Below are 20,285 nucleotides of genomic sequence, written 5' to 3' on the forward strand. Positions count from 1 at the left end.
CAACAGCAGGTCCAGGCAATGATGAGGTCATTCATTCATTCATTTATTCATGCAGCGTCCCTCCTCTCCTCCTCTCTCACTCACTTCTCGCTCTTCTTTTCCTCTTCAAGATGCCTTCACCGACTGAATCTCAGCGTATTTGAAAGGATAGCTTCACCCAGAAATGAGAATTCAGTCATCATCTATCTCACCCTCATGCTGATGCAAAGGCGAAGTTTCGTAGCCCACACAACATTTCTGGAGCTTCACAACAAAACAGCGTTGCAGCATTCTCCTAAACAACTGAAGTAGATGGGGATCTTAAAATATTTTTTTTAAAAAAACCACAAAAACCCCCATGTAATGATTCGAAACAGCTCGTCAGGCTTAATGCAATATTTTGTGGACGACAAAACTTCACCTGACTTTCCATCGGCATGAGGGCGATTTTCATTTTAGGGTGAACTTTCTTGTGGTTGGTGCTGGAGACACAACATGTACAGTAATGCCACTACATTTATTAGACAAAATGAGTGATGACATGCCACAACAGACATCCGCTCTGGGCTTGATCTGATTGTTGTTTGGGGTCTCACAGACCCCAACATGGTAACTAAGTGGAGACCATGTCATTCAAAATGGTACGTATCTTTAGCCCCAACGACAAACAAACATAACGGATCCTTATCATTCTTGTTTATGTTCTAAAAATATTCGACATATTGTTCCGGACCAAATGTTTCATTATATGATCCGCGGGCGAACAGAGCTCCCTTTTGTCTGCCAAAAATAGTATGCAAAGAAACATGCAGTACGATTCCCAGCACAATGACGTTTCCTATGTTTCCGGGACAGATAGACTCCAGAGAACAACTCCAATAAAAATTCCAATAGATTTATTTGTGATCTGGGAGGGGCAGAGCTGTGCAATTATTACTGTCGACATCAATTACACTCGTAGAGCACATCTACTCCATTTCAAACCAGTTGCTGTCGTCCAAACGGAAGCATCACGCGTCATTCACAAAAGCAAGTTACAAAGCAACATTATCATTCATGTGGAGTTGTGTTTCTCAGTCTAAGTTTTGGTCTCCACTTCTCTTTAGCAGCTAAAGGCTCCACTATGTTCACCAGTTAGTTGCTAGCTGTGTCTGTTTGCTGTTTGGTGCTGAGCAGGTAAGTGTTCAGTGGCTTTTAGAGGTTTTCTTGTTGACAACAGCAGCCCGCTGCGGCCTTAAAACCAACCGTGAGAGTAAATCCAAAACAGTAAAGCTGCAGCCAGACAGTTTAACAATGAGCTGAAACCCGCTATAAAGCTCTGAAGAACCAAGCAGGTGACATCATTTGGACCGAGAGTCCCCCGTATGCCTGTCGTGAGCAGGGCTCAGCTGTCAATTGTGATGTCACACAACTTGAACATACACCAGCATGATAAGAACCACCTAAAATGACAGAAACCATCTTTGGGAAAGTTTTTAGTTTGGCCCATGTCTCGTTTGCTCACATTGAAGGGTTGGGTTGAAGTTTCGTAGTCCACAAGACTGGAGCTTCACAGCAAAACAGCGCTGCAGCCTTCTCGTAAACAACTAAAGCAGATGAGGACTCGTTTTTAAACATAAAAACCAACCAGAACTCCCCACAAAATGGCTCCGCACAGCATAATCCAAGTCCCGGGAAGCCCCGAAATCCCAAGTTAATTTGAAAAGAAAAATACTTACAACCTTTTAGAAGCCAAAATCTTCACAGTAGCTGCTAAGCTAATAGTGTTAGTGCGCACCCTGTCTGAAATTGATGCCCGTGCTTGACCGCACATCGAGATTGTTAGTAACTTCTTTTCAAATCAATTTGGGATCTCGGGGCATCTGGATGTGGATAATTTCAGTTGTATTTCAGTGTTTTGTGGAATACGAAACTTCATCCGTCTTTCCATCGGCATAAGGGTGGGGAGATGATGACGGCATCCTTAATTTTGGGTGAACAGAAGATTAACTTTAAGGTCTTTTAAAGCTGGAAGTTCAGAAAAATTACAGAGACGGGGGAAAAAAAAGGGAGGATCACACAAGAAAATAAAATATTCAACATGTTAGGGTGAGGACACATGATGAAAGCAGAGTAGTGTGGCAGAAACGTGGAAACATACGTAATTTTTGATTATCTGTTTACACACACACACGCACACACACACACACACACACACACACAGAACAGCAGGTGAAACATGAGCTTAGTTAAATCTGATACCTTCACAATAGCTCAGCCACAGCCTGTGTCTCCAGCTCAGTCTACACACACACACACACACACACACACACACACACACACACACACACACACACACACACACGCACACACACACACAACATGAAAGAGTGCAGGAATGCTCGGCTCAGGCTACATGGCACTCAGCTGCTCATCAATTTTTAATCAGTAGAAACCCCCCTCTGTGGCACGCCACACCACAGGAAAACACCTACAGCTACCGACACACATGGCATTTGCTCTCTTTCTCTTTCTCTGAATGTGACTACCTTTTTAAAAATAGCTCATGTTGAAATGCAGCTGAAATCCGCAACAGCCCGGAGAAAAAAGAAAGCCTTTTTCAAAAGGGGCCGCCGAAAATAAGCACCTTTGTTTTCTCACGTCGGGATCGAGTTGCAAACAATCAACATAGGATACCTGAACACCCCCCACCACCTCTAATTAGAGCCCTGAGGCCAATTACACACATACACACACACACACACACACACACACACACACACACACACACACACATATACATACAGAGACATTCATACATGTTGCATAAACATCACCACACACCCTCCCATTGTCGCACTCTGACACGCACCGCTCACATGGCCTTTGCATGAGTGCTTCTATTTTTTAACGGTCTCTTGTGAAGCCGGTCTGTAAGAAGGGAAGTCAAAAGGGGGAAGACTTCCTGTTCAGAGATCAGTCTGTTAATGCAGCCTAGGAGCCATCATCCCTAATGCTTAACGATGAGGGAAACGAGAGAGACAAGTAGTTGTGTAATGTGACAGCGATCCGCTCCAGGTGATGAATATAATCCACCGACTCCTCCCAGTGGAAAACAAGATGACAATCGACGAAAATGCGAGAGGTGTTCGTGTCGTCCCTGATGTCTCCATTCATCTCCATTGTTCTAAGACACTCTGACAGTTTGATTATCTCATGAGTATGACTGCAACAAACAACTCTTTTAAATTATGGATTCATTGGTTGGGTCTCGAAATGTCAGCAAAAAGTGAATTTGCTACCAAAATTCCTCAGACTACGGAAGCCCTGAGGGGTGAGTGAGAATTAGCTTTTTTTCCGGTGATTTGTTTTCCAAGTCTGATCGAAATGATTTTCTCTCCTGTGTTTATGACTTGCAATCTGCTGGGGGTAAAAAAAAAGAAAGAAAAAAAAAATTCATTTGTGATTTGTTCACGCGTGAAACAGAGTAAAAAGAAAGTATTTTTTATTTCACAAGAAAAAAACAATTTGTGCATGGAGTGAAAAACATTCACAGATGGAAACTTAGAAAGATTATCCTGGCAAAACGTTTTTTTTCCACCAGATTGCAAATCATAAACACAGGAGACAAAATAAATTAGATCAGACTTAGAAAATAGATCACCAGAAGAAATCCCTTGCCCCTCAGGGCTTCCATACCAGACCCTACTGTGATGTCATAAAATATTCAAAGGCTCCGAAACTCAAGGATCTGCGATATTTACTATCTCAGAAGATTAAGAAAAAATTACGTGACCTTTGAAATTTTTGCTCAACATGTTCTTAAAAGACTTGCTTCACACACGGCTGATTAAGTCTGCGGTATCACGGCCAGATATTCCCTCTCTCTCTCTGTATTTTGCAGTAAAGCAGAGTTTTTAAATGCCAGTCTGTGGCCACTTTCCAGCACTTTCCATCAACCAGCGAAGACAGGTTGGTAGTTGTAGCTGCAGCTGATGATTATATTGATTATGCTTCTTTTGAATCATTTTACGCAATAAAGTTTGTCTGAAAATGTCAGAAAATAGAAAGCATCGCCCATCACAAGTAGTAACCTGTTGTATTTGACTAACTAAGAGGTCAGATACAGTTTTCATGATCAGTCTCAGACGTGGACTGCACTTTACAAGAACAGCAAACGGGAACGTAGACTGTGGAGGATAATAAAAGCAACACAGGACAGAGTTAGAAAGGTTTTGCACAGTGTTATTAGAAGAGGGAATAATGACAGCTAAAAGGAAGAATAAGCTTAATAGTCTCACACGGAGCTGATAGTAAAGTAGTGGTGCTGTGAAACACTGTTTTTAAGAATGGGTCCCAGTTTTTTGTTTGTCTCATGTGCATCTATCTCGCTGATCGACAATTTGTGCAAAGAAACACAGCAACGTGCCGGCAAAGACAAGTAAGAAGGCTGCAAACAAGAGAAAACAACAAAGTCACAACGCTGTGCTTATGATCTTGTTAGACACAAAAGCCACTAAGGGTCGGGAAAAGATCATGTTCGGCTTAAATACCTGCTTTGGTTTCAACAAACATACAAATGTTGACTCACTGTGGTCCCGCCTCAAAAATATCCCCTGGTTTTACATTTAAAAACGTTGAAGCAGAGTCTCAAACTGTGCTCGCTGGCTTGGCAGCCTTCTCGCCTGTAACTCCTCAACCATCCCCTCCACCATCGACTCCACCTCACAATGTGGAAGTTGGGTCATAAACGGTCAGACGTGAACGTGATATGACAAGTTTTGTAGAAATGTCAACGGACAAATGCGAACGAATCAGTGTTTCGCAGAAATGTTAACTGCCATCGTTCATCGCGTTGATCGGGCTGACGGTGTATGACTCCAATTCTTATATTGTGCGAGGAAGGAAATGCTTTTTAACATATCTTTTTAGGCTTTAACACAGTGCGTTTGCATTGTATGTTTACAAAAAAACTTCACAGGACACCTTTAACTCTGCTATAAGCTAATCGTGAGAGGCAGCGATGCAAATTTATTATGACAAAAGGCGTCAAAACGTCACCTGCAAACGATTACATTCTTCGATAATTTTTGTTAACTAATTCCCTGTCCATTTACTTACCTGTTCAGCATTAGTCATGACAAAATAATCCAACAATTACTCTCCAGGCTGAATGTTGCCGTTTATTTTCCTGAGCGTGCCAGTCGCTCATGGAAATAACTCAAACCAAACTGTATTAGGTGTTGGGTCATTGAGCTACTGAGTGCCGCTTAGACAAACCTAAAGGGCGCACACACCCTGAGAAGCAACTCTCCATGATGGTGAATAACCAGTGAGCCTTGAGGGCTTCAGAGTAAGTCAGAGTAAAATATAAACTATAACCCTGAATCCTCAGCAAGTGTGTGTCTGTGTGTGTGTGTGTGGGACCCAGCAGTGATGGACTATCCCAGGCTGTGCATTCCCCAGACAAATACAGCTTCAAAGATCAGGATATAAATGTAGGTGTAAGCATTATAGCGCGTGGGTTCAATCCATGTGTCCGTGCCAGGGAGGGCTGTGGTGCACAGGTTCACAAAATGCGAGTGTGCGTGCACAAGCAACAGTCGGAGCCCGTGAAGCTGCATGATGCGGATCAGGAGCTCTCGACTCAATAGTGTGCTAATCCCTCGCAGCTACGCCGCCTTCTCTCTGGACAGCTGCCACTCCGGCCCTTTAGTCTCACCAAGTAAGCCATGTCTGACCACGGCACCTTTCCCACGCATGGGATAAACAATCCTCTGTTACTGTGTGTGTTTGTGTGTGTGTGTGAATGAGAGTGTAATGTGATTAGATGTGCAGTTACTGACACTGAATCACACTGGAACCAATGGGAGTCATTTCTATAAATACAGATGTATGACAAGAGGAAAAACACACTGTAATGCAAAGCATATGACACACTGCTGCACTACTGGGGGTTTTTATCTGTCACAGATATCCAGAACATGCAAATCAATTGACCCTCCATGATGTCACTCTTCTTTGTAGAGGTTGTGTCACTCGATAATGTGTAAGGTGGAGGAGGAAGCTGTAGAGATAGGCGGCTTCATTTGATTATGGCGCCATTCAGCTGTTGTGTTGTACCTGCACCGCACAGTGGGACAGCAGACATGGCTGAACGGTGCGTTCACAATGAGTTTTTGACAGTGGTGGAAAGTACCTAAGTAGTAAAGTGGACTTTTAAGGTACTTCTTTTGTGCTACTGTATACTATACTCCGCCACATTTCTGGAAATATTGTATGTTTGTATTTACTGTATGCCACTATGTATGTAAATGTGTGCAGCAGAGATCTCCAGATTTATCATGTAACCCTCAAACAGGCAAGTGCTGCTGGTTTAACTACTATGATTATGTTACTTTTTGCTGTCAAGACTTCTGTACTTTGGTTCAAGTGGGAGTTTGACTTTTTTTTTTCAAACCCACACAACTTTATTTTCTAGTCAAGATCCAAAGCTTTCCAAAGACGCCAAATATAGCTGGCTACATTTTTGGGGGGAAATTGTTTCTTGGAGGATGTTTTAACAACATGAAGAGTTTCTAAACCAAAATTACACACAAATTATTCATGACATTTTTCCCCCCATTGTTTTTTAACAACCTAAGGTCAAATGGGTACATCCCAGTACATCTACGGGAACTGAGGACGAAAGAAGGAGAAAGAAAACAGAGAGACAAAACAAAAAGCTGATATACAAAACTTTCTTGAAGTGGAATAGAACTGCGACGATTAGTTGATTAATTAACTGTTTGTTATTTTTCAAACAAAAAGTCAAACATTCAGTGGTTACAGCTTCTCAGATATGAGGGTTTGACTTTTTATGTCAAGTGTAAAAGTACTGAACATATTTGGGGTTTTGAAAAAAACCCAAAGATATGAATTTACAATGTCAATCCTCAATTCTCAGTTGCAGCCCTATAATCAAATACTTTTATACTTTTGTAGTGCTGTGTTGGTGCTTTTACAAAAGTAAAGGACCTGCATCCAAATGAGCGACTGATTCAGATTTATGAATTAAAACCCTGGATGTAATTTGCATCAAGCAGTCTGCGGTGCTCCGACAGTTTAAGATGACGTATTCTCCAATTTACACACATAAGCACATGCAAACACACACACACACACACACACACACACACACACACTCACACAGACAGACACACACACACGTGCAGATGATTTGGATTCCGAACTTGGCCTCTTTGTTTCCAGTGCATCCCAAATGCCAGCAGGTCACCCTGTGGCCTCTGGGAAATGTCACTGTGTCAGGCTGTGGCGATTGATGGTGGCACTCTCATTAAACGTGATCAGGAGAATTAACCTTTTGTCTGTAACGATCAGCCGGGCCCTGAACACCACTCTGCCCTCGGCCCTCTGGCTATGTGTGTTGCGTGTGTGTATATGTGTGTGTGCTTTTTGTCCACGCTGTTTTTGGTTTTTTTGCACTCTACTGCTGAAAAGGAGTTCAGATAAAGGAATGCTTTTGGATCTGTGGGCAACAACAACGATTCAGGTTACAGGACACAAAGAAACACAGCGAGCTTGTTGTCTGTGTCCTCAGCTGAAGCTACTTGAGTCCACCTGCTCTCCACATGAATATCACTGCTTCTTAAGACACTCGCTCCTCCTAGTGGGAGAGCATGAATGGTCATTGTACTGCAGCAGGAACATCATTCCTCTCCTGTTCCAACTGCACAAAAACAACTCACACTTTGATTTCTTCTGTAACTCATTAGCTTGATTTACACAGATTTTTAAACCTTAATAAACTAAATCGTGAAGATCCAAAGTGTGAACCCTTTATCTCAAGTTTTATTTACAACCACTGGTTTGGTTCTGGCAACATCACTGTTTTTACAGGGAGAGTCTGCCCTCTTGTGGTTTTTAACTTTTATCACAATTAATTGAGAAAATACAACTTGTGAGTTTATATGAACACTGACTAATTATATTTTCCATCATATGTAACATTAACCCTCTGATGCATGAGCTGTTTTCCTGATGGAAACCAATCCTTTATCTATTTTCTGTTGCATTGGGATCTTCTGATGATATATTAACGTAGAAAATGCCAAGAAAAATCTGTTTAATGTAAAAAAAAGTATATATAGAATATCCCCCTGAGAAATTAAGAAAATGGTTTTAATTATTTTTTTCTTTTCACAGTATTTAAGTAACGGGGATGTAAGAAAAATATCACAAAGACGTCAAGGCATCAATTAGGTAATGATAAAATGGACACTGCTTTATGAAGTCATTCAGTTTTTTTATCCAAATATATTTCTCTTTATTTAGAGGCATTACTTCTGTCTGTGAAACAGAGGTGGAAACTACATTTACAGTGCAAAAAAATACAACAAATGTGTTTGACTACATGCTCCTTACTTCCACCTCCTTATTCCTGATCCTTCGGTTACAGTTTCTCCATTTTTTTCAGAACCAGGCATGTTGGTCGCAGTGGTGATGAATCCTAAGTAACGGCCTCTAAAACCAGATTCAGGGATCATATCTTCCTTGCTATCACTGTCCTCACTGTACACAGGACAGGAACTGAACCACTTGATCAGGTTCCCATGAACCATAACATGTCCTTTGTTAGTTGTCACTGTGGATGGTCGAGGTTAGTAGCTGCAGGTTCATGGCCCCCAGAGGTCCTACAGACTCTGTGGTGAATCAAGCAGTACACGATTAAATGAGGCCTGGTACTCCTGCCTTTATTTGTGGATGTACACGTTTTTGCACCTGTGTCCTGCACATCACACAAGTTTTACAGAAAGAAGGAACTGCTGAGGTTCTTGTTTCAGAATGGCTAAAAGAAAAATAGCGACATGCAATTTAATCTATAGGAGGCCCACAGTTGGGGAAACTCCCTCTAAGTATTTTTTAAAGAATGTCCACACTTCAACAACTTAATTTAAGCCACATCTTCACGAGCTCTGCTGAAAATACACCCTTCCTAGATGTTTCTACACATACTTGCGAACTATTCTTCCATCTCCTTCATTCTTTCTTTCTGTTCTCGCTCTCTAACCAAGACGAGGTTTTGGCTGGCCGCCCTTAAAACCGCAGGGTAAAAATGTACAACAGTAACCCTTCACAGGCTCCATTTCCTCCTCCGTCTCTCCTGGATCGCTCTTTGAGGGTTATGACGGGGGCAGTGGGGCTGGTGTGAAGCGACTCGCAGTGTGCACACAGACTGTGCCCGTGCTGTGCAGACTCACTTTCATCTTCCATACTTTCATACTCTCCTCTGTTCTCTGGCACGTCAACACACGCTCACTTTCACTTTGCGTCATCCTTCACAGGGACCGTAGTAAAAAAAAGGAAGTTTATGCAGCTTTGAGAGAAAAGAAAACGCTCCCCACAATATGACCGTTGTATGCCAGTGGCTTGTGGTTTTGCGTTGGAGCTGGCCACATCTCAACCGATACCCCTCTTAAGTACAACTCACGCTGGTTTTACTCCGGCCAACTATAATGGGAAATGTTTTTCCAGCCTGCGAGCTTTCCCGGAGCAGCGCACAGTGCATTTTAATGTGTAGGTATGTGTCTTAAAGCCCTAAATGGAAGCAGATGTTCCAGTGGAAGAGTAAAAGTTTACATAAGGCTGTAATCAAGCGAGGGATTTTTCTTTCTCTTTTCTTGTGTTTTTTCTTCCAGTAATTTGAATCTATTTTTCTGTCTAAATGAGCCTGGTGCGCTGCATTGTGCGCATGGCTGAACTGTGCCGGGTCGTGTTGAGCTATGCAGCCACATATGGGAGTGATTACAGTCCAGTGTTTATCAGACCTCACTGAGGGACTGACTGTGCGGCTGAGCAGAGCACAACCAGCCTGACACACTATTTCAATTTCTCAGCTAAAACCTTCTTTGGAAATCAGACAAGGGATTCAGCGCAACAACAATGTGTCATAATTCCGAGAAGCAGCATCATCTTCTTTTTGTTAAATAATCAATTACTCATGCACTGATTTTGCACAACAAAAGTCAATTTACATGTCTTGGCGAGCACTAGTGCACATGGGAAACAAGTTTAAAAGCCGTTTTGCTGCAGAGGGACCGTCTCCGATGAGTTGCCTCAGGTGATTTCACTGAGTGTGTGTGTGTGTAGGGCTGAAGAGATTAAAAATGAAAAAAATCTAAAAGGTGTGTTGTTCTGTAGCTTGCTCCTCATCTCTGCTTCGGGCTAGCAGCGAGAGGCTACATTAGCTGCTACTAGCATAATACATTTTTATTGCCAGACATCATATCGGCAGGTGGAGGAGACCATGTGGAGTTACAGGCGAGAGGGTTGCCGAGCCAGTTACCACAGTTCAAGACTGTGTTTCAACATTTGTGACACCACTGGATATTTTTCAGGAGACCTTCGTCTGGAGACATCTCCAGCTGTGTTTGTGTCGACCGAAGCAGGTATTTTAAGCCAAAACATGATCCTTTCCTAACACTAACCAGGCCTAAACCTAGCCAGAGCAGAAGCACGGTGTTGTCACAGCGTTGTTTCAACATATCCATGGTTTGCAGAAACATTGTCTTGCCAACATTTATTCTGGCGATTGGGCTGAATGGAGTGAATGTGATGTAGTGGACATGTTTTGACAAGGAAGATGAATGTGTGGAATAAAAAAGATGATATCTTTGGTTCTGTTTCGTTGGTTTTTCTGGGTTTGCAGTGTTGTAAAAGTGCAATGCTGAATCGGTGGTGTGCTCTTTTAAGTATACTCACTGTGAGTACGACCTTGTTTTCTCTCTTTTTCTTTCATGACAAACCAAACATCTTTGGATTTCAGACTGTCGGTTGGACAAAACGAGCAATTTGAAAATGTCACAATGACTCTGAGATGGACCTTTTTTTGCTGTTATCAAACAGTGAGCGTCCTCCTAACCCTAACACCACCATGGACATTTTTTGAAAAGTACCGTTATCAGTAATTATAACTCCTGTCTGTCAGGAGCAAATGGAGATGTCAAGTGATGGTGTGACAGAATGACAAGTGCACAGATGGAGGAGGAGTGGATCGATGAGCTCCAAGCTAACAGTTTTTTTTTTTACCTTTATTTATCGAGGGAGCGTTCTCTGAAAGCACTGCTCTCTTTTCAGGAACACCGTGGTTACACAAATTCACACATGGAAGCTGCTCAGAACAACCACAGTCTGATCTGCCTGCCGCTGAGCAGCTCCAGTGGACCCTGCACCACAGTGGTGGTAATGAGGGAGGGGCAAGCGCTGCCTTTCACTTTCCCCACCCAGATTTATCCTGTCAAACTGGCAAAACTCCGGCCACAAGTTTGCTTCTCGAACCTATAGGCCCCAAACAAAGTTGCGTTGCATTGTGGGTAATGTACAGCAGGCACCAGGTTTTGAAATGGAAGAAGAACGAGTGGAATAAAAAAGGGCGATATCTCTGGTTTTGTATCGAATTTGATCTTTTTTTTCCAACAGTGGTGTGCAATGCTAGACCAGTGGGCTGTTTTCTCAAAACCTACGCTTACATTACCCAGTATGCAACAGCCAGAGACTGACGTCACTGGTGGCAATTTATCAGCTTACATGCAGCTTCCTCTTTATGCTACTATTTTCACATATACAGTATGTATATGTGAAAAAAGTACTCCCCATGACCTGTGAGTACACTTTAATGTGTAAAATTGATGGAGTCATCCTTTAACAACAACATATTTTGTTATTTAATGTGAAGGACTTGTGGACCAAATGATAAATTGTGACAATAATCGATCAATAGAATGAAATAATTAGTAGTTGCAGCCCTGCATCTCTGACATCGCATCGAAACTGTCAAAACTGCATCTTCATCCACTCTTGTTTAAAAATCTGTGTGTGAGCTCTGCTTCTAATGCGTGTCTGAGAGCTACATAACCTTCGCACCATGCAAAGCGGAGGAGTGCCTTAAGTCAGCAAAAATGTCAGCCAGCCCATCAATTCAGCTCCCCGCCGGGTGCTTTATGACAGACTGTAACACAGAGGGAGACCCCAGCAGCCCGACCCATCACAGACACTTTCACTGTGCCTGCAAGAGACCGCATCAATATGGTCCTGCCCATGAACGGGCTGTTGGTGCGTCCCTAGATCTAAACCATAGAAAACATGTCTGACATTCACAACACATGTTCTTCATTCACATGCCGTTTGAAGCCTACTGTAAAAGCTTCACCAGGAAACCACAAGAGGACAAGCCCTAATACATATTTCCTTCTCTTTTTTTTCTTTCTCCTTACAGGCACATATAAGCAGAACTCCGCTCACCCGCTCCTTCACAAAGCACATGAACGCAGCACGATGCACCTCAACAACATCTGGCTCCAGTCTTGTGCCAATCTGACAAGCAACAAGCTACGGCAAAACCCCTGGCAACAGCAGTCCCATAACATTGTGGGTTGTTTTGCAGCGAGGGAGGTTAATGAAGACACCGGCAGTATTTCAAAGCAAATGCACTCAAATAACCCCCCTGAAATGAGTAGTGCGAGAGGGGCGAGCGAGTGAAGGAGTGTGTCAGAGTTTCGGTGGCTGCAGCCCGCCAAGGATCTATTTTTGTTCTGTTAATGTGGCTGCAGTCGCAGGGTGAAGTTATCAGCACCTTATGAGAAGCTTTTTGTCCGGAGAGTGAATGGAGACAAAGTAAAGGAGGGGCTGGATTGATTAATGAACAGCACACATTTCAAAGCCAACTAATCCAGGCTGTCGGACCTAATCTTTCCCCTACATTGTGAACAGGCTCCTTATCACAATGTATTTGTTAGGTCTGCCTTACAAAATTAAACAATAGTAACATGTTCTGATCACACATTGCCCCGTGTTAGCCTGATGATGAATGAGCCTCTCTTCCCTCACGGTCCAGTAATGCGCTCAAACTGCTCCCTGCGAGCGCATGCCTTTCCTTAAATGAACTACAAATGTTCTGTTGTGGATTGACAGCCAATGAGGTTAGTTTCCACCACAGCAGAATTTGCTGATGTTGCCACCGAATTCATAGAAAGCATGCTGCTGTCTTTTTCTAAATTTTGGAAGCTGGCTTCATCACACTTCCTCCAGGGGTGTGTGTTTGTATGTTTGCTGGTTTTGAGTATATTTCACGACAGTTCACATAATTTCCCCTCGTCTTTCTGGCACAGTTATGAAGGTCAGTGTACATTCAATAAGGAGGAAAATCTTTATAGACACTGTGGCCATTTACACGTTCAGGGTGGGAAGAGTGAAAATGTCATTTCAAGATAAAACAACATATTTGATAACGTCAGCATTCAACCACCTCCTAGCTAACATTACTGCTTGATCCTTTTCTGTCGTATCACATAACACAATCAAACAGTAACGTTAGCTAGGAAGTGTTTGAATGCTAAAGTTAGCTGTTGTTGAACGACAGCGATTTACACTTGACATTGTCCTTAGCGGTTACCCATTAGCCTCCGTTAGGCAACAGTTAACGTTAGCATTCAAACACTTCCTAGTTAACATTACCGTTTCATTATGTTACATGATACGATAGGGACTTTATTTCAAAATATCAACACACATCTTGGACACATTTACTTAAGTCTGGAAGTGAAACGCATTGGATGTAGCTAAGAAGTGGTTGAATGCTAATATTAGTTGTTGGCTGACGGAAGCTAATGAGTTACCAAATATGTTGTTCTGTCTGCCCGTTAGCATTCATTCATTTGTAAATGAATTCTTAAATATCGGCACACATCAACACGCATTTATTTGAGCCTGAAAGTGAAACGTGCTGGATGTAATCAAACGTCCCATCACCACCAACAGCATCTCCATCAGCGGGGTGTTCCCATACTACTCATGGCTTCACCTTCCCTTCTTAAAATATAACGGACGTCACGACGGGGCCTACTCACCAAAGACTCATATTTCTTAGCTGATTGTGCATGTGGCAATAAAAACATTATTTATTCACTCAGAATGAAGTCTCTCCTAATTGAAATGCTTCTGATGCCAGTTCATGATACAGAGCTGAGCCAGTGAGTTCTTGGCTCCTCCAAGTGTCACCTTGTAGCCTAATCTCATTTACACACAACCAGCCAGCGTTGACTGGAAATGAGGAAGAGAGTTCAGAGACGGGCGGAGTTAACAGCCTCAAAAGAGGCATGCCACTATTGTTGTGAAAATGAATGGAAAAGACAGTAATAGGTGAGGATTTGTTGTTCTTGGAGAACATCCAGACTCTATTTCTGTTCCCAAGCTCAAGACTCGGGGGCAAAGAACTTGCCCAAAGTTGTGTGTGCTTGCTTGTGCGGCAGCATGATAAGCTCAAATTTCTTAAAAGAGTACTCCACTCATATAACACCGTCACACTCGTGGTGGACATACAGAGTTACAGAGGTTAGAGGTCTGATAAACTCACTTCTTTCTAACGCCACACCCCCAGATTTCAAATTTACAGTCTTAAATCCCAAAACTTGAGGCAAATTATCCGACAAAAGTCTTTCTTCAACTTTTTTTTCACTAATGTATCAATGCTTCCTAAGACCTGTTGACAGACGTTGATGTGTAAAATTGATGCAGTTCCCTTCTGTCAAATGTGGACACACACACACACACACAACTGTGTATGTGCATACTCTCAAGTTACAAATCATGAACCAACCATCAACCACCGCAGCAGAGGACAACAGCCAAACAACTGGTCGCAGGAGTGCGCTTAACTTTTCTGCTTTCACCTGCAACTCTGCAGCTACCTGCTGTCAGTGAGGATACGTGCCAACTGGCAGTCCGCTGACTTTGTGAGATAAGGCTTAGTCACCATGAAGCAGTGTCCAAAACACAGTCAGAAATAATAATATGATGTGATGTGTTTGTCCCAAAGCAGATTACCATCAGGGGGATTAGCGCAGATCACGACAACTTTACACAAGGGATCGAGTTATGTGGGTTTTTCTCAGGGCCGATATGGACTGATAACAGATATACATTTGCAGTCAAAATAAAAACTCTTACTAAAATATTGTAGTTCAGTACAATTTTGATGTACTTAACATACTTGAGTATTTCCATTTTCTGCTACTAAACTTTCTCTCCACTACATTTATTTGATAACTTTAGTTGCTTTGCAGACTCTTCAGTGTTGCTGTGGTTTGTGACGTGTAATCAATCAGATAGTGTTGTGTGGCGGGACATTGCGTGAAACCACACGACGCTGACTACAGACAGACAAAGGATGCTGCATCAGCCAGGCAGATAGTAGATCTCTCTCTACTTGACACTGTTAACTGTTCGGTAAATTTGTATTAATTTTAAGTTGGAGAGGCTTTTGGATGTCTCTCACGCCAGTGGTAGAAAGTAACAAAGTACATTTACTCACTAACTTACCCTCTAAACTTCTCAAATGGTAAATAACTGAGGCCCAAAGAGGTCAAAGAGGTCAGAACTTTTTTTGTTCTTATTTGCTTCAACATTAATCATCTCAGAACCCCTTAGATTTATCTTGTGACCCTTCCGAGGGGGTCGACGTCGATGTTTGGATCTACGTCTACAATAGCTACTGTATATTTGAAGTAGTTAAGGCTAGCTTCACCTCCACCAGCAGTAAAATGCTGCAATCCTAATGGCAATCTTATAATGGCATATAAATAATGTATCAGTCACAGCAGCCATTTAGCTGCAGAATAAGTGCTTTAATTTCAGATAGTTTACATTTTGCTAATTATACCTGAATGCAGGACTTTAACTTTTCCTCAAGTAAAGGATCTGAGCACTTCTTCCACCACTGCCTCACACTGAGACTGTGTCTGTAGCCTGGAGAAGCAAAAAGAGGGCAGATCGATGTTGAGATAAAAAGTACCTCATGACATACTTCCACAGGCAAACATATGGAAACACTTCAGCCCCTGTGTGTGTATGTGTGTGAGCATGTTATTCATATGAAAGCAGGTTCCTAAAATACTGTGCGTGTCCTCATGAAGCTGTCCACATGTGTTGGGTCTGTTTGGCCATGCGTCTCTGCAGTACAATGAATTATACACAGACTTCTCAGCAGCAGCAGCAGCCCTTTACTTGAGTGTCTTCAAATCCCCTCAGTACAGTGGAGAATCTATTTCCCTATGCAGTAGCACTTCAGGCCCGGCTCTGATTGATTGTCTGTTAAACTGCAAGTGTCTGAGAGACAGTCTGCCAGGAAGCCTTACAGTGTGACTCCACAGCACATGGAGAGGGAATGAGCTCCTTCACTACACAGGATAAATCAAGCTAATGAGAAGGGATGTGTAATTTAAAAGTAAGTGCTTGGCACCAAACTGGCCAAATCTCGCCCCCGCATTCACCCTGAATACAGTACATGCCTCTATTTGGGAAAAGTGGGACCTGGCAGGCTGGATGGTGGAGACATCTCCAGACACACAGGTCTCACCATCACACACATACTGAGAGTTATCAGCTGTGGGAGAAATGAAATGAAGATTCAGAAGTAAATACGCACTTCTGCACACCTCCGCAGCTTTTCTGAAATAGCAGGAAATTACAGTGGAGGTGGGAGGAGGGAGGTCGATGTGACCAGCGCGATGATCTACAGATGATTTAATCAAGATGATGAGAAGTGAGGCTGCAGGGATTAGGCGATTAATCGATTAGTTGGTGGAAAGAAATGCCAAACGGTTTGATGGTTTCAAGTTATCAGATGGGAGATTTTCTTTCATTATAGTAAACTGAAGATTTGGAGAGTCTGGACTCCAAACAAGACATTTATTGATGTCACCTTGTGCTCTAAGATATTCGACTGGACATTTTTTACTCACACTAGAAATCACTGGGTTATTTTGACGCAACAAGCTAAACCTGACAAACAGTTTGTATTGTTAGGCCATCTAACTATAAAGCAAGGGATCTCCAACTGCCTGTCAGTTTGTGATTCGCATATTTCGAGAGCTGTTCATCTGATCCACTTCACACTTGGCAAGTGTGTTGCTGAGGACCCGAGGAAGCGCAGTATCGAATTTGGTGCGATTTGGACACATGATCACTCTCACTTGATCCCATGGGGAGGCAGACGTAAACAACAACTTGCTGTAGTAACATGTTGCAGTGAGAACAAAAGAATAGCAGAAGGTTAAACGAGTCTGGATTAGTGGGGAGAAGCAGGTTTTCTATTCTTCTGCAAGAACTGAAGGTGTGATTTCAAGTTTCTGTCAACAGTAGTGTGCTAGCTAAAGTTAGCCTATAGGGGTTCAAAGTTTACCGTTGCTTGGCAACACCCTCAGCTGCTCCAGGATGCCTCCCTCGTTGGTTGTTGTGACAATACGGATGTATTAATCCACATTACAAAATCGTATATATCAAACCTGTTTGATATTATTGGAACGGCCCTGGTGAGTCTGTGAGCAGTTCAGGAGGCTTCAGACTGGATCTGTAACCCCTCACATCACCAGATAATCTGTGGTGATGAGCATGTTTTGAATGGGCGCTGATCTGGTATGACTGAGAGAATAATGGTGGTTTAATCGTTGATGAGAATAATCAGTTGTTGCAGCCCTGATGAGAAAAACAACTCTCAGCTTACTGAATGCATTGTGTGCTATTGTGCTCAGACAAACTTGCTACCACAACCTCTTGTCAAACAGTCCCCACCTAGGAAGTCTTGTGTACACTGAGGTGTTATGCAAAGAGGAAGGAACTGGTGTGACACCAGTGAAAGTGAAATTCTCTAAATAATACCAGCTATTCACTGGTCCAAACAGCTTACAAGCTTCTGATGAATGACTTGGAGCACGGACCACACAGAGAGGAAAGACATCCAAACAGCTCGGTGGCACACAGCCGGTGCCATCCTGTTGGAGCTGCCCGCAGAGGCCACATATCTGAGAAAGCGCCAGGAGGTTTGCCAGGAACCAGTTGTACCACACTGAGAAGTCATATCAACTGCTCATTATGTGGTCGGTCTGTCAGCACCCCCTGCTTTCATGTGTCTGTCGCCTGAGGATGAGAGTGAACTCGCAGGTGTAACCTACAGCAGGTGATCTGATCCCTGAAATCATCTCCTGTAAAGTTTTTTTTAATTTTATTGGGATGGGATGGAAACGTGCATATTCTCAACCCTCCACAGCAGCATGATTGGACAGAACTGGGGCACTGTGGTGGCTGGGCTGCCCAATCAATACCTAATTTTGCCTATGAAATGACGATTGACGGCGTCCTGCCACTAAGCAGCTCTGTCACCGTCGCAGAGTCAGGTGCAGACGAAATGAATCCGTGCGTAACGCTCCCCCCCCACACACACACACAGTCCGAGAGGACATGTGAACGCACGCCGTTTGGATCAAATGTGATGAGATGAACAAAAGACATCAGGGTGTGATTTTCCTCTACCAGGCGGCTGAACATCAGCGGTGGTTTTGTGGCTGCACTCTTTTTGGGTACAAAATGTTTTGGGGCATCCCTCCGCTCCTTATCGACGCGCGCACACACACACGGCAAATCCTGGCTAGACCACCAATCCACAAGGTGAAAGACACGCAGAGGAAACTCATTGTGTGGTCTTATGTAAAGTGCCACTCGTATGCGGGAAGGTTGCAGTTTCTGTGGGATAGTCTAGCCGCTCTGATCGCCCTCCTGTCCCAGACAATAAAATAAGGGACCTACCTGGTAATCTCGAAGCTGCAACCTTTCCGAAGGAGCAGGGCTCTCTTCCGCATGATGCCTTTGTCTCTGCCGAGGTACACATTTTTATCTGAATTCATGGGTGCTGGGCGATCAGGGAAACAGCTTTCTTTCCAAGGGTGGTTAAAAAAAAAAAAAAAAAAAGTCAAAAAACCGAGCAGTGGACTGCGAGAGGCGGAAGGAGAAAGAGAACCAGGAGGAGAGGAGGAGGGAAAGAAAAAAAATCCTTTGGCGCTCGGTCCACCTCAGCGGAGCAGGCAAAGTGAGCTTTGAGTGAGACTTTTCTCCCCCGGTCAGGCTACACGAAAACACGGTGTGTTGAAGCTGTCAGACGTGCATGATGTCCGGGGTTGGTGGTATCTCCATGCGGGCTGTAGCGGGAGCTGCTGCTGCTGCTGCAGATGTCAACCTGAGCGGACTGAGTGCTGAGGAGTCTCCCCGGCTCCAGAGATCCTGAACTGTGGAGCCCACAGCGCTCCTTCAGCTTCAGCCCGGCACTGAGTGGCTGAGAGGCAGTGACTTCATGAACCTGATGGAGAGAGAGAGAGAGAGAGAGGAAGACAGAGAGAGAGAGTGAGAGAGAGAGGGAGGGAGAGAGAGAAACGTTGGTGGTGACACTATCAGTGTGTGTGTGTGTGTGTGTGTGTGTGTGTGTGTTTACAGCGTGTGAAAGGACTGACAGAGTGAGAGTTGACTTTAATGCCTGTGTTTCAAGCCTACAGTGCAAAACAGTGCTGTTACTGATGTTATCAAAGCTAGAATTAAAGATAACAATGTCCGTCATGTAATATATGTAATATATGTAATATGTGGATTCAGTGGAAGAAAACACATCAGCAGTATTTCAATCTGGAGGTTTTGGGTAAGCTTGGTGTTGAACCCTGTGAAGGATTTAGGGTCACTCAGAGAATTTAGACATTATATTCTCACCCTTGTGCTGATGGAAGTGTGGCTGAGGTTTTGCAGTCCACAAAACATTTGTGCTTCACAACAAAACAGCTTGTGGTTGGGGGGGTTGAGTTGTTAGTTTACATTTTAATACAAGTCCCCATCTACTTCAGTTGTTTAGGAGAATACTGCAACGCTGTTTTGCTATGAAGCTCCAGAAACGTCTTGTGGACTACGAAACTAAATCCACATTTCCATCGGCATGGGGTGAGTAAATAATGGCTGAATTTTAATTTCTCGCTGAACTTGTCCTTTAATGATCCATCCAGAAAGAAAACAGTTATAAATAATGTCTTGTATTTCCATGGTGACCACATTTAGACAGTGTAGTGGTAACTGGTTTTACAGTAAATACTCCAACACTATAAATATGTGGACGGAGACCCACAGAGAGTGCTAGAGACAGCTCAGTCAGGTCAAGTATGATTAATATTTCAACAGGGCATCACAACTCTAAGTGTGCTCTACCAAAGCAAAGTTTACTCTGCTAAAATAACACTCAGCTGCAAGTGCACCCTGCTGTGGGTGTTATGGATTAGTTGATTAGGTCTAAAAATATAATGGTGTGGGTTGGTGGTGCATCCTGTGCTTCATTAGGGTGGGATGTCGAGGGGTGATTCACAGTGCGTGCAGAGAGTGGCTGGGAAGTATGGCCGGTTCACATGAGGTCTAACAGTCTGCACAGAGAGAAACCCTGCCAGACTTCATCCCTAGTTGTCTCAGGT

At 43.2% G+C, this 20,285-nt stretch overlaps 1 protein-coding gene across 4 annotated transcripts in view; it reads right to left on the reverse strand.

The window, feature by feature from the left end:
• The window catches only part of garnl3 (GTPase activating Rap/RanGAP domain like 3), a 75,255-nt gene extending 56,154 nt beyond the window's left edge, over positions 1–19,101 (reverse strand). For all 4 annotated transcript variants that reach the window (XM_084383319.1, XM_084383316.1, XM_084383318.1 and 1 more), the window contains exon 1: positions 18,595–19,101. In XM_084383319.1, the coding sequence (XP_084239445.1) occupies positions 18,595–18,692 (98 nt within the window). In that variant the 5' untranslated portion in view covers positions 18,693–19,101. The remainder of the gene's footprint in view (positions 1–18,594) is intronic.
• Between the last annotated feature and the right edge of the window lie 1,184 nt (positions 19,102–20,285).

The sequence above is a fragment of the Pagrus pagrus genome (genome assembly GCF_965226575.1).
Source record: "Pagrus pagrus genome assembly, chromosome: 19".
NCBI lineage: Eukaryota > Metazoa > Chordata > Actinopteri > Spariformes > Sparidae > Pagrus > Pagrus pagrus.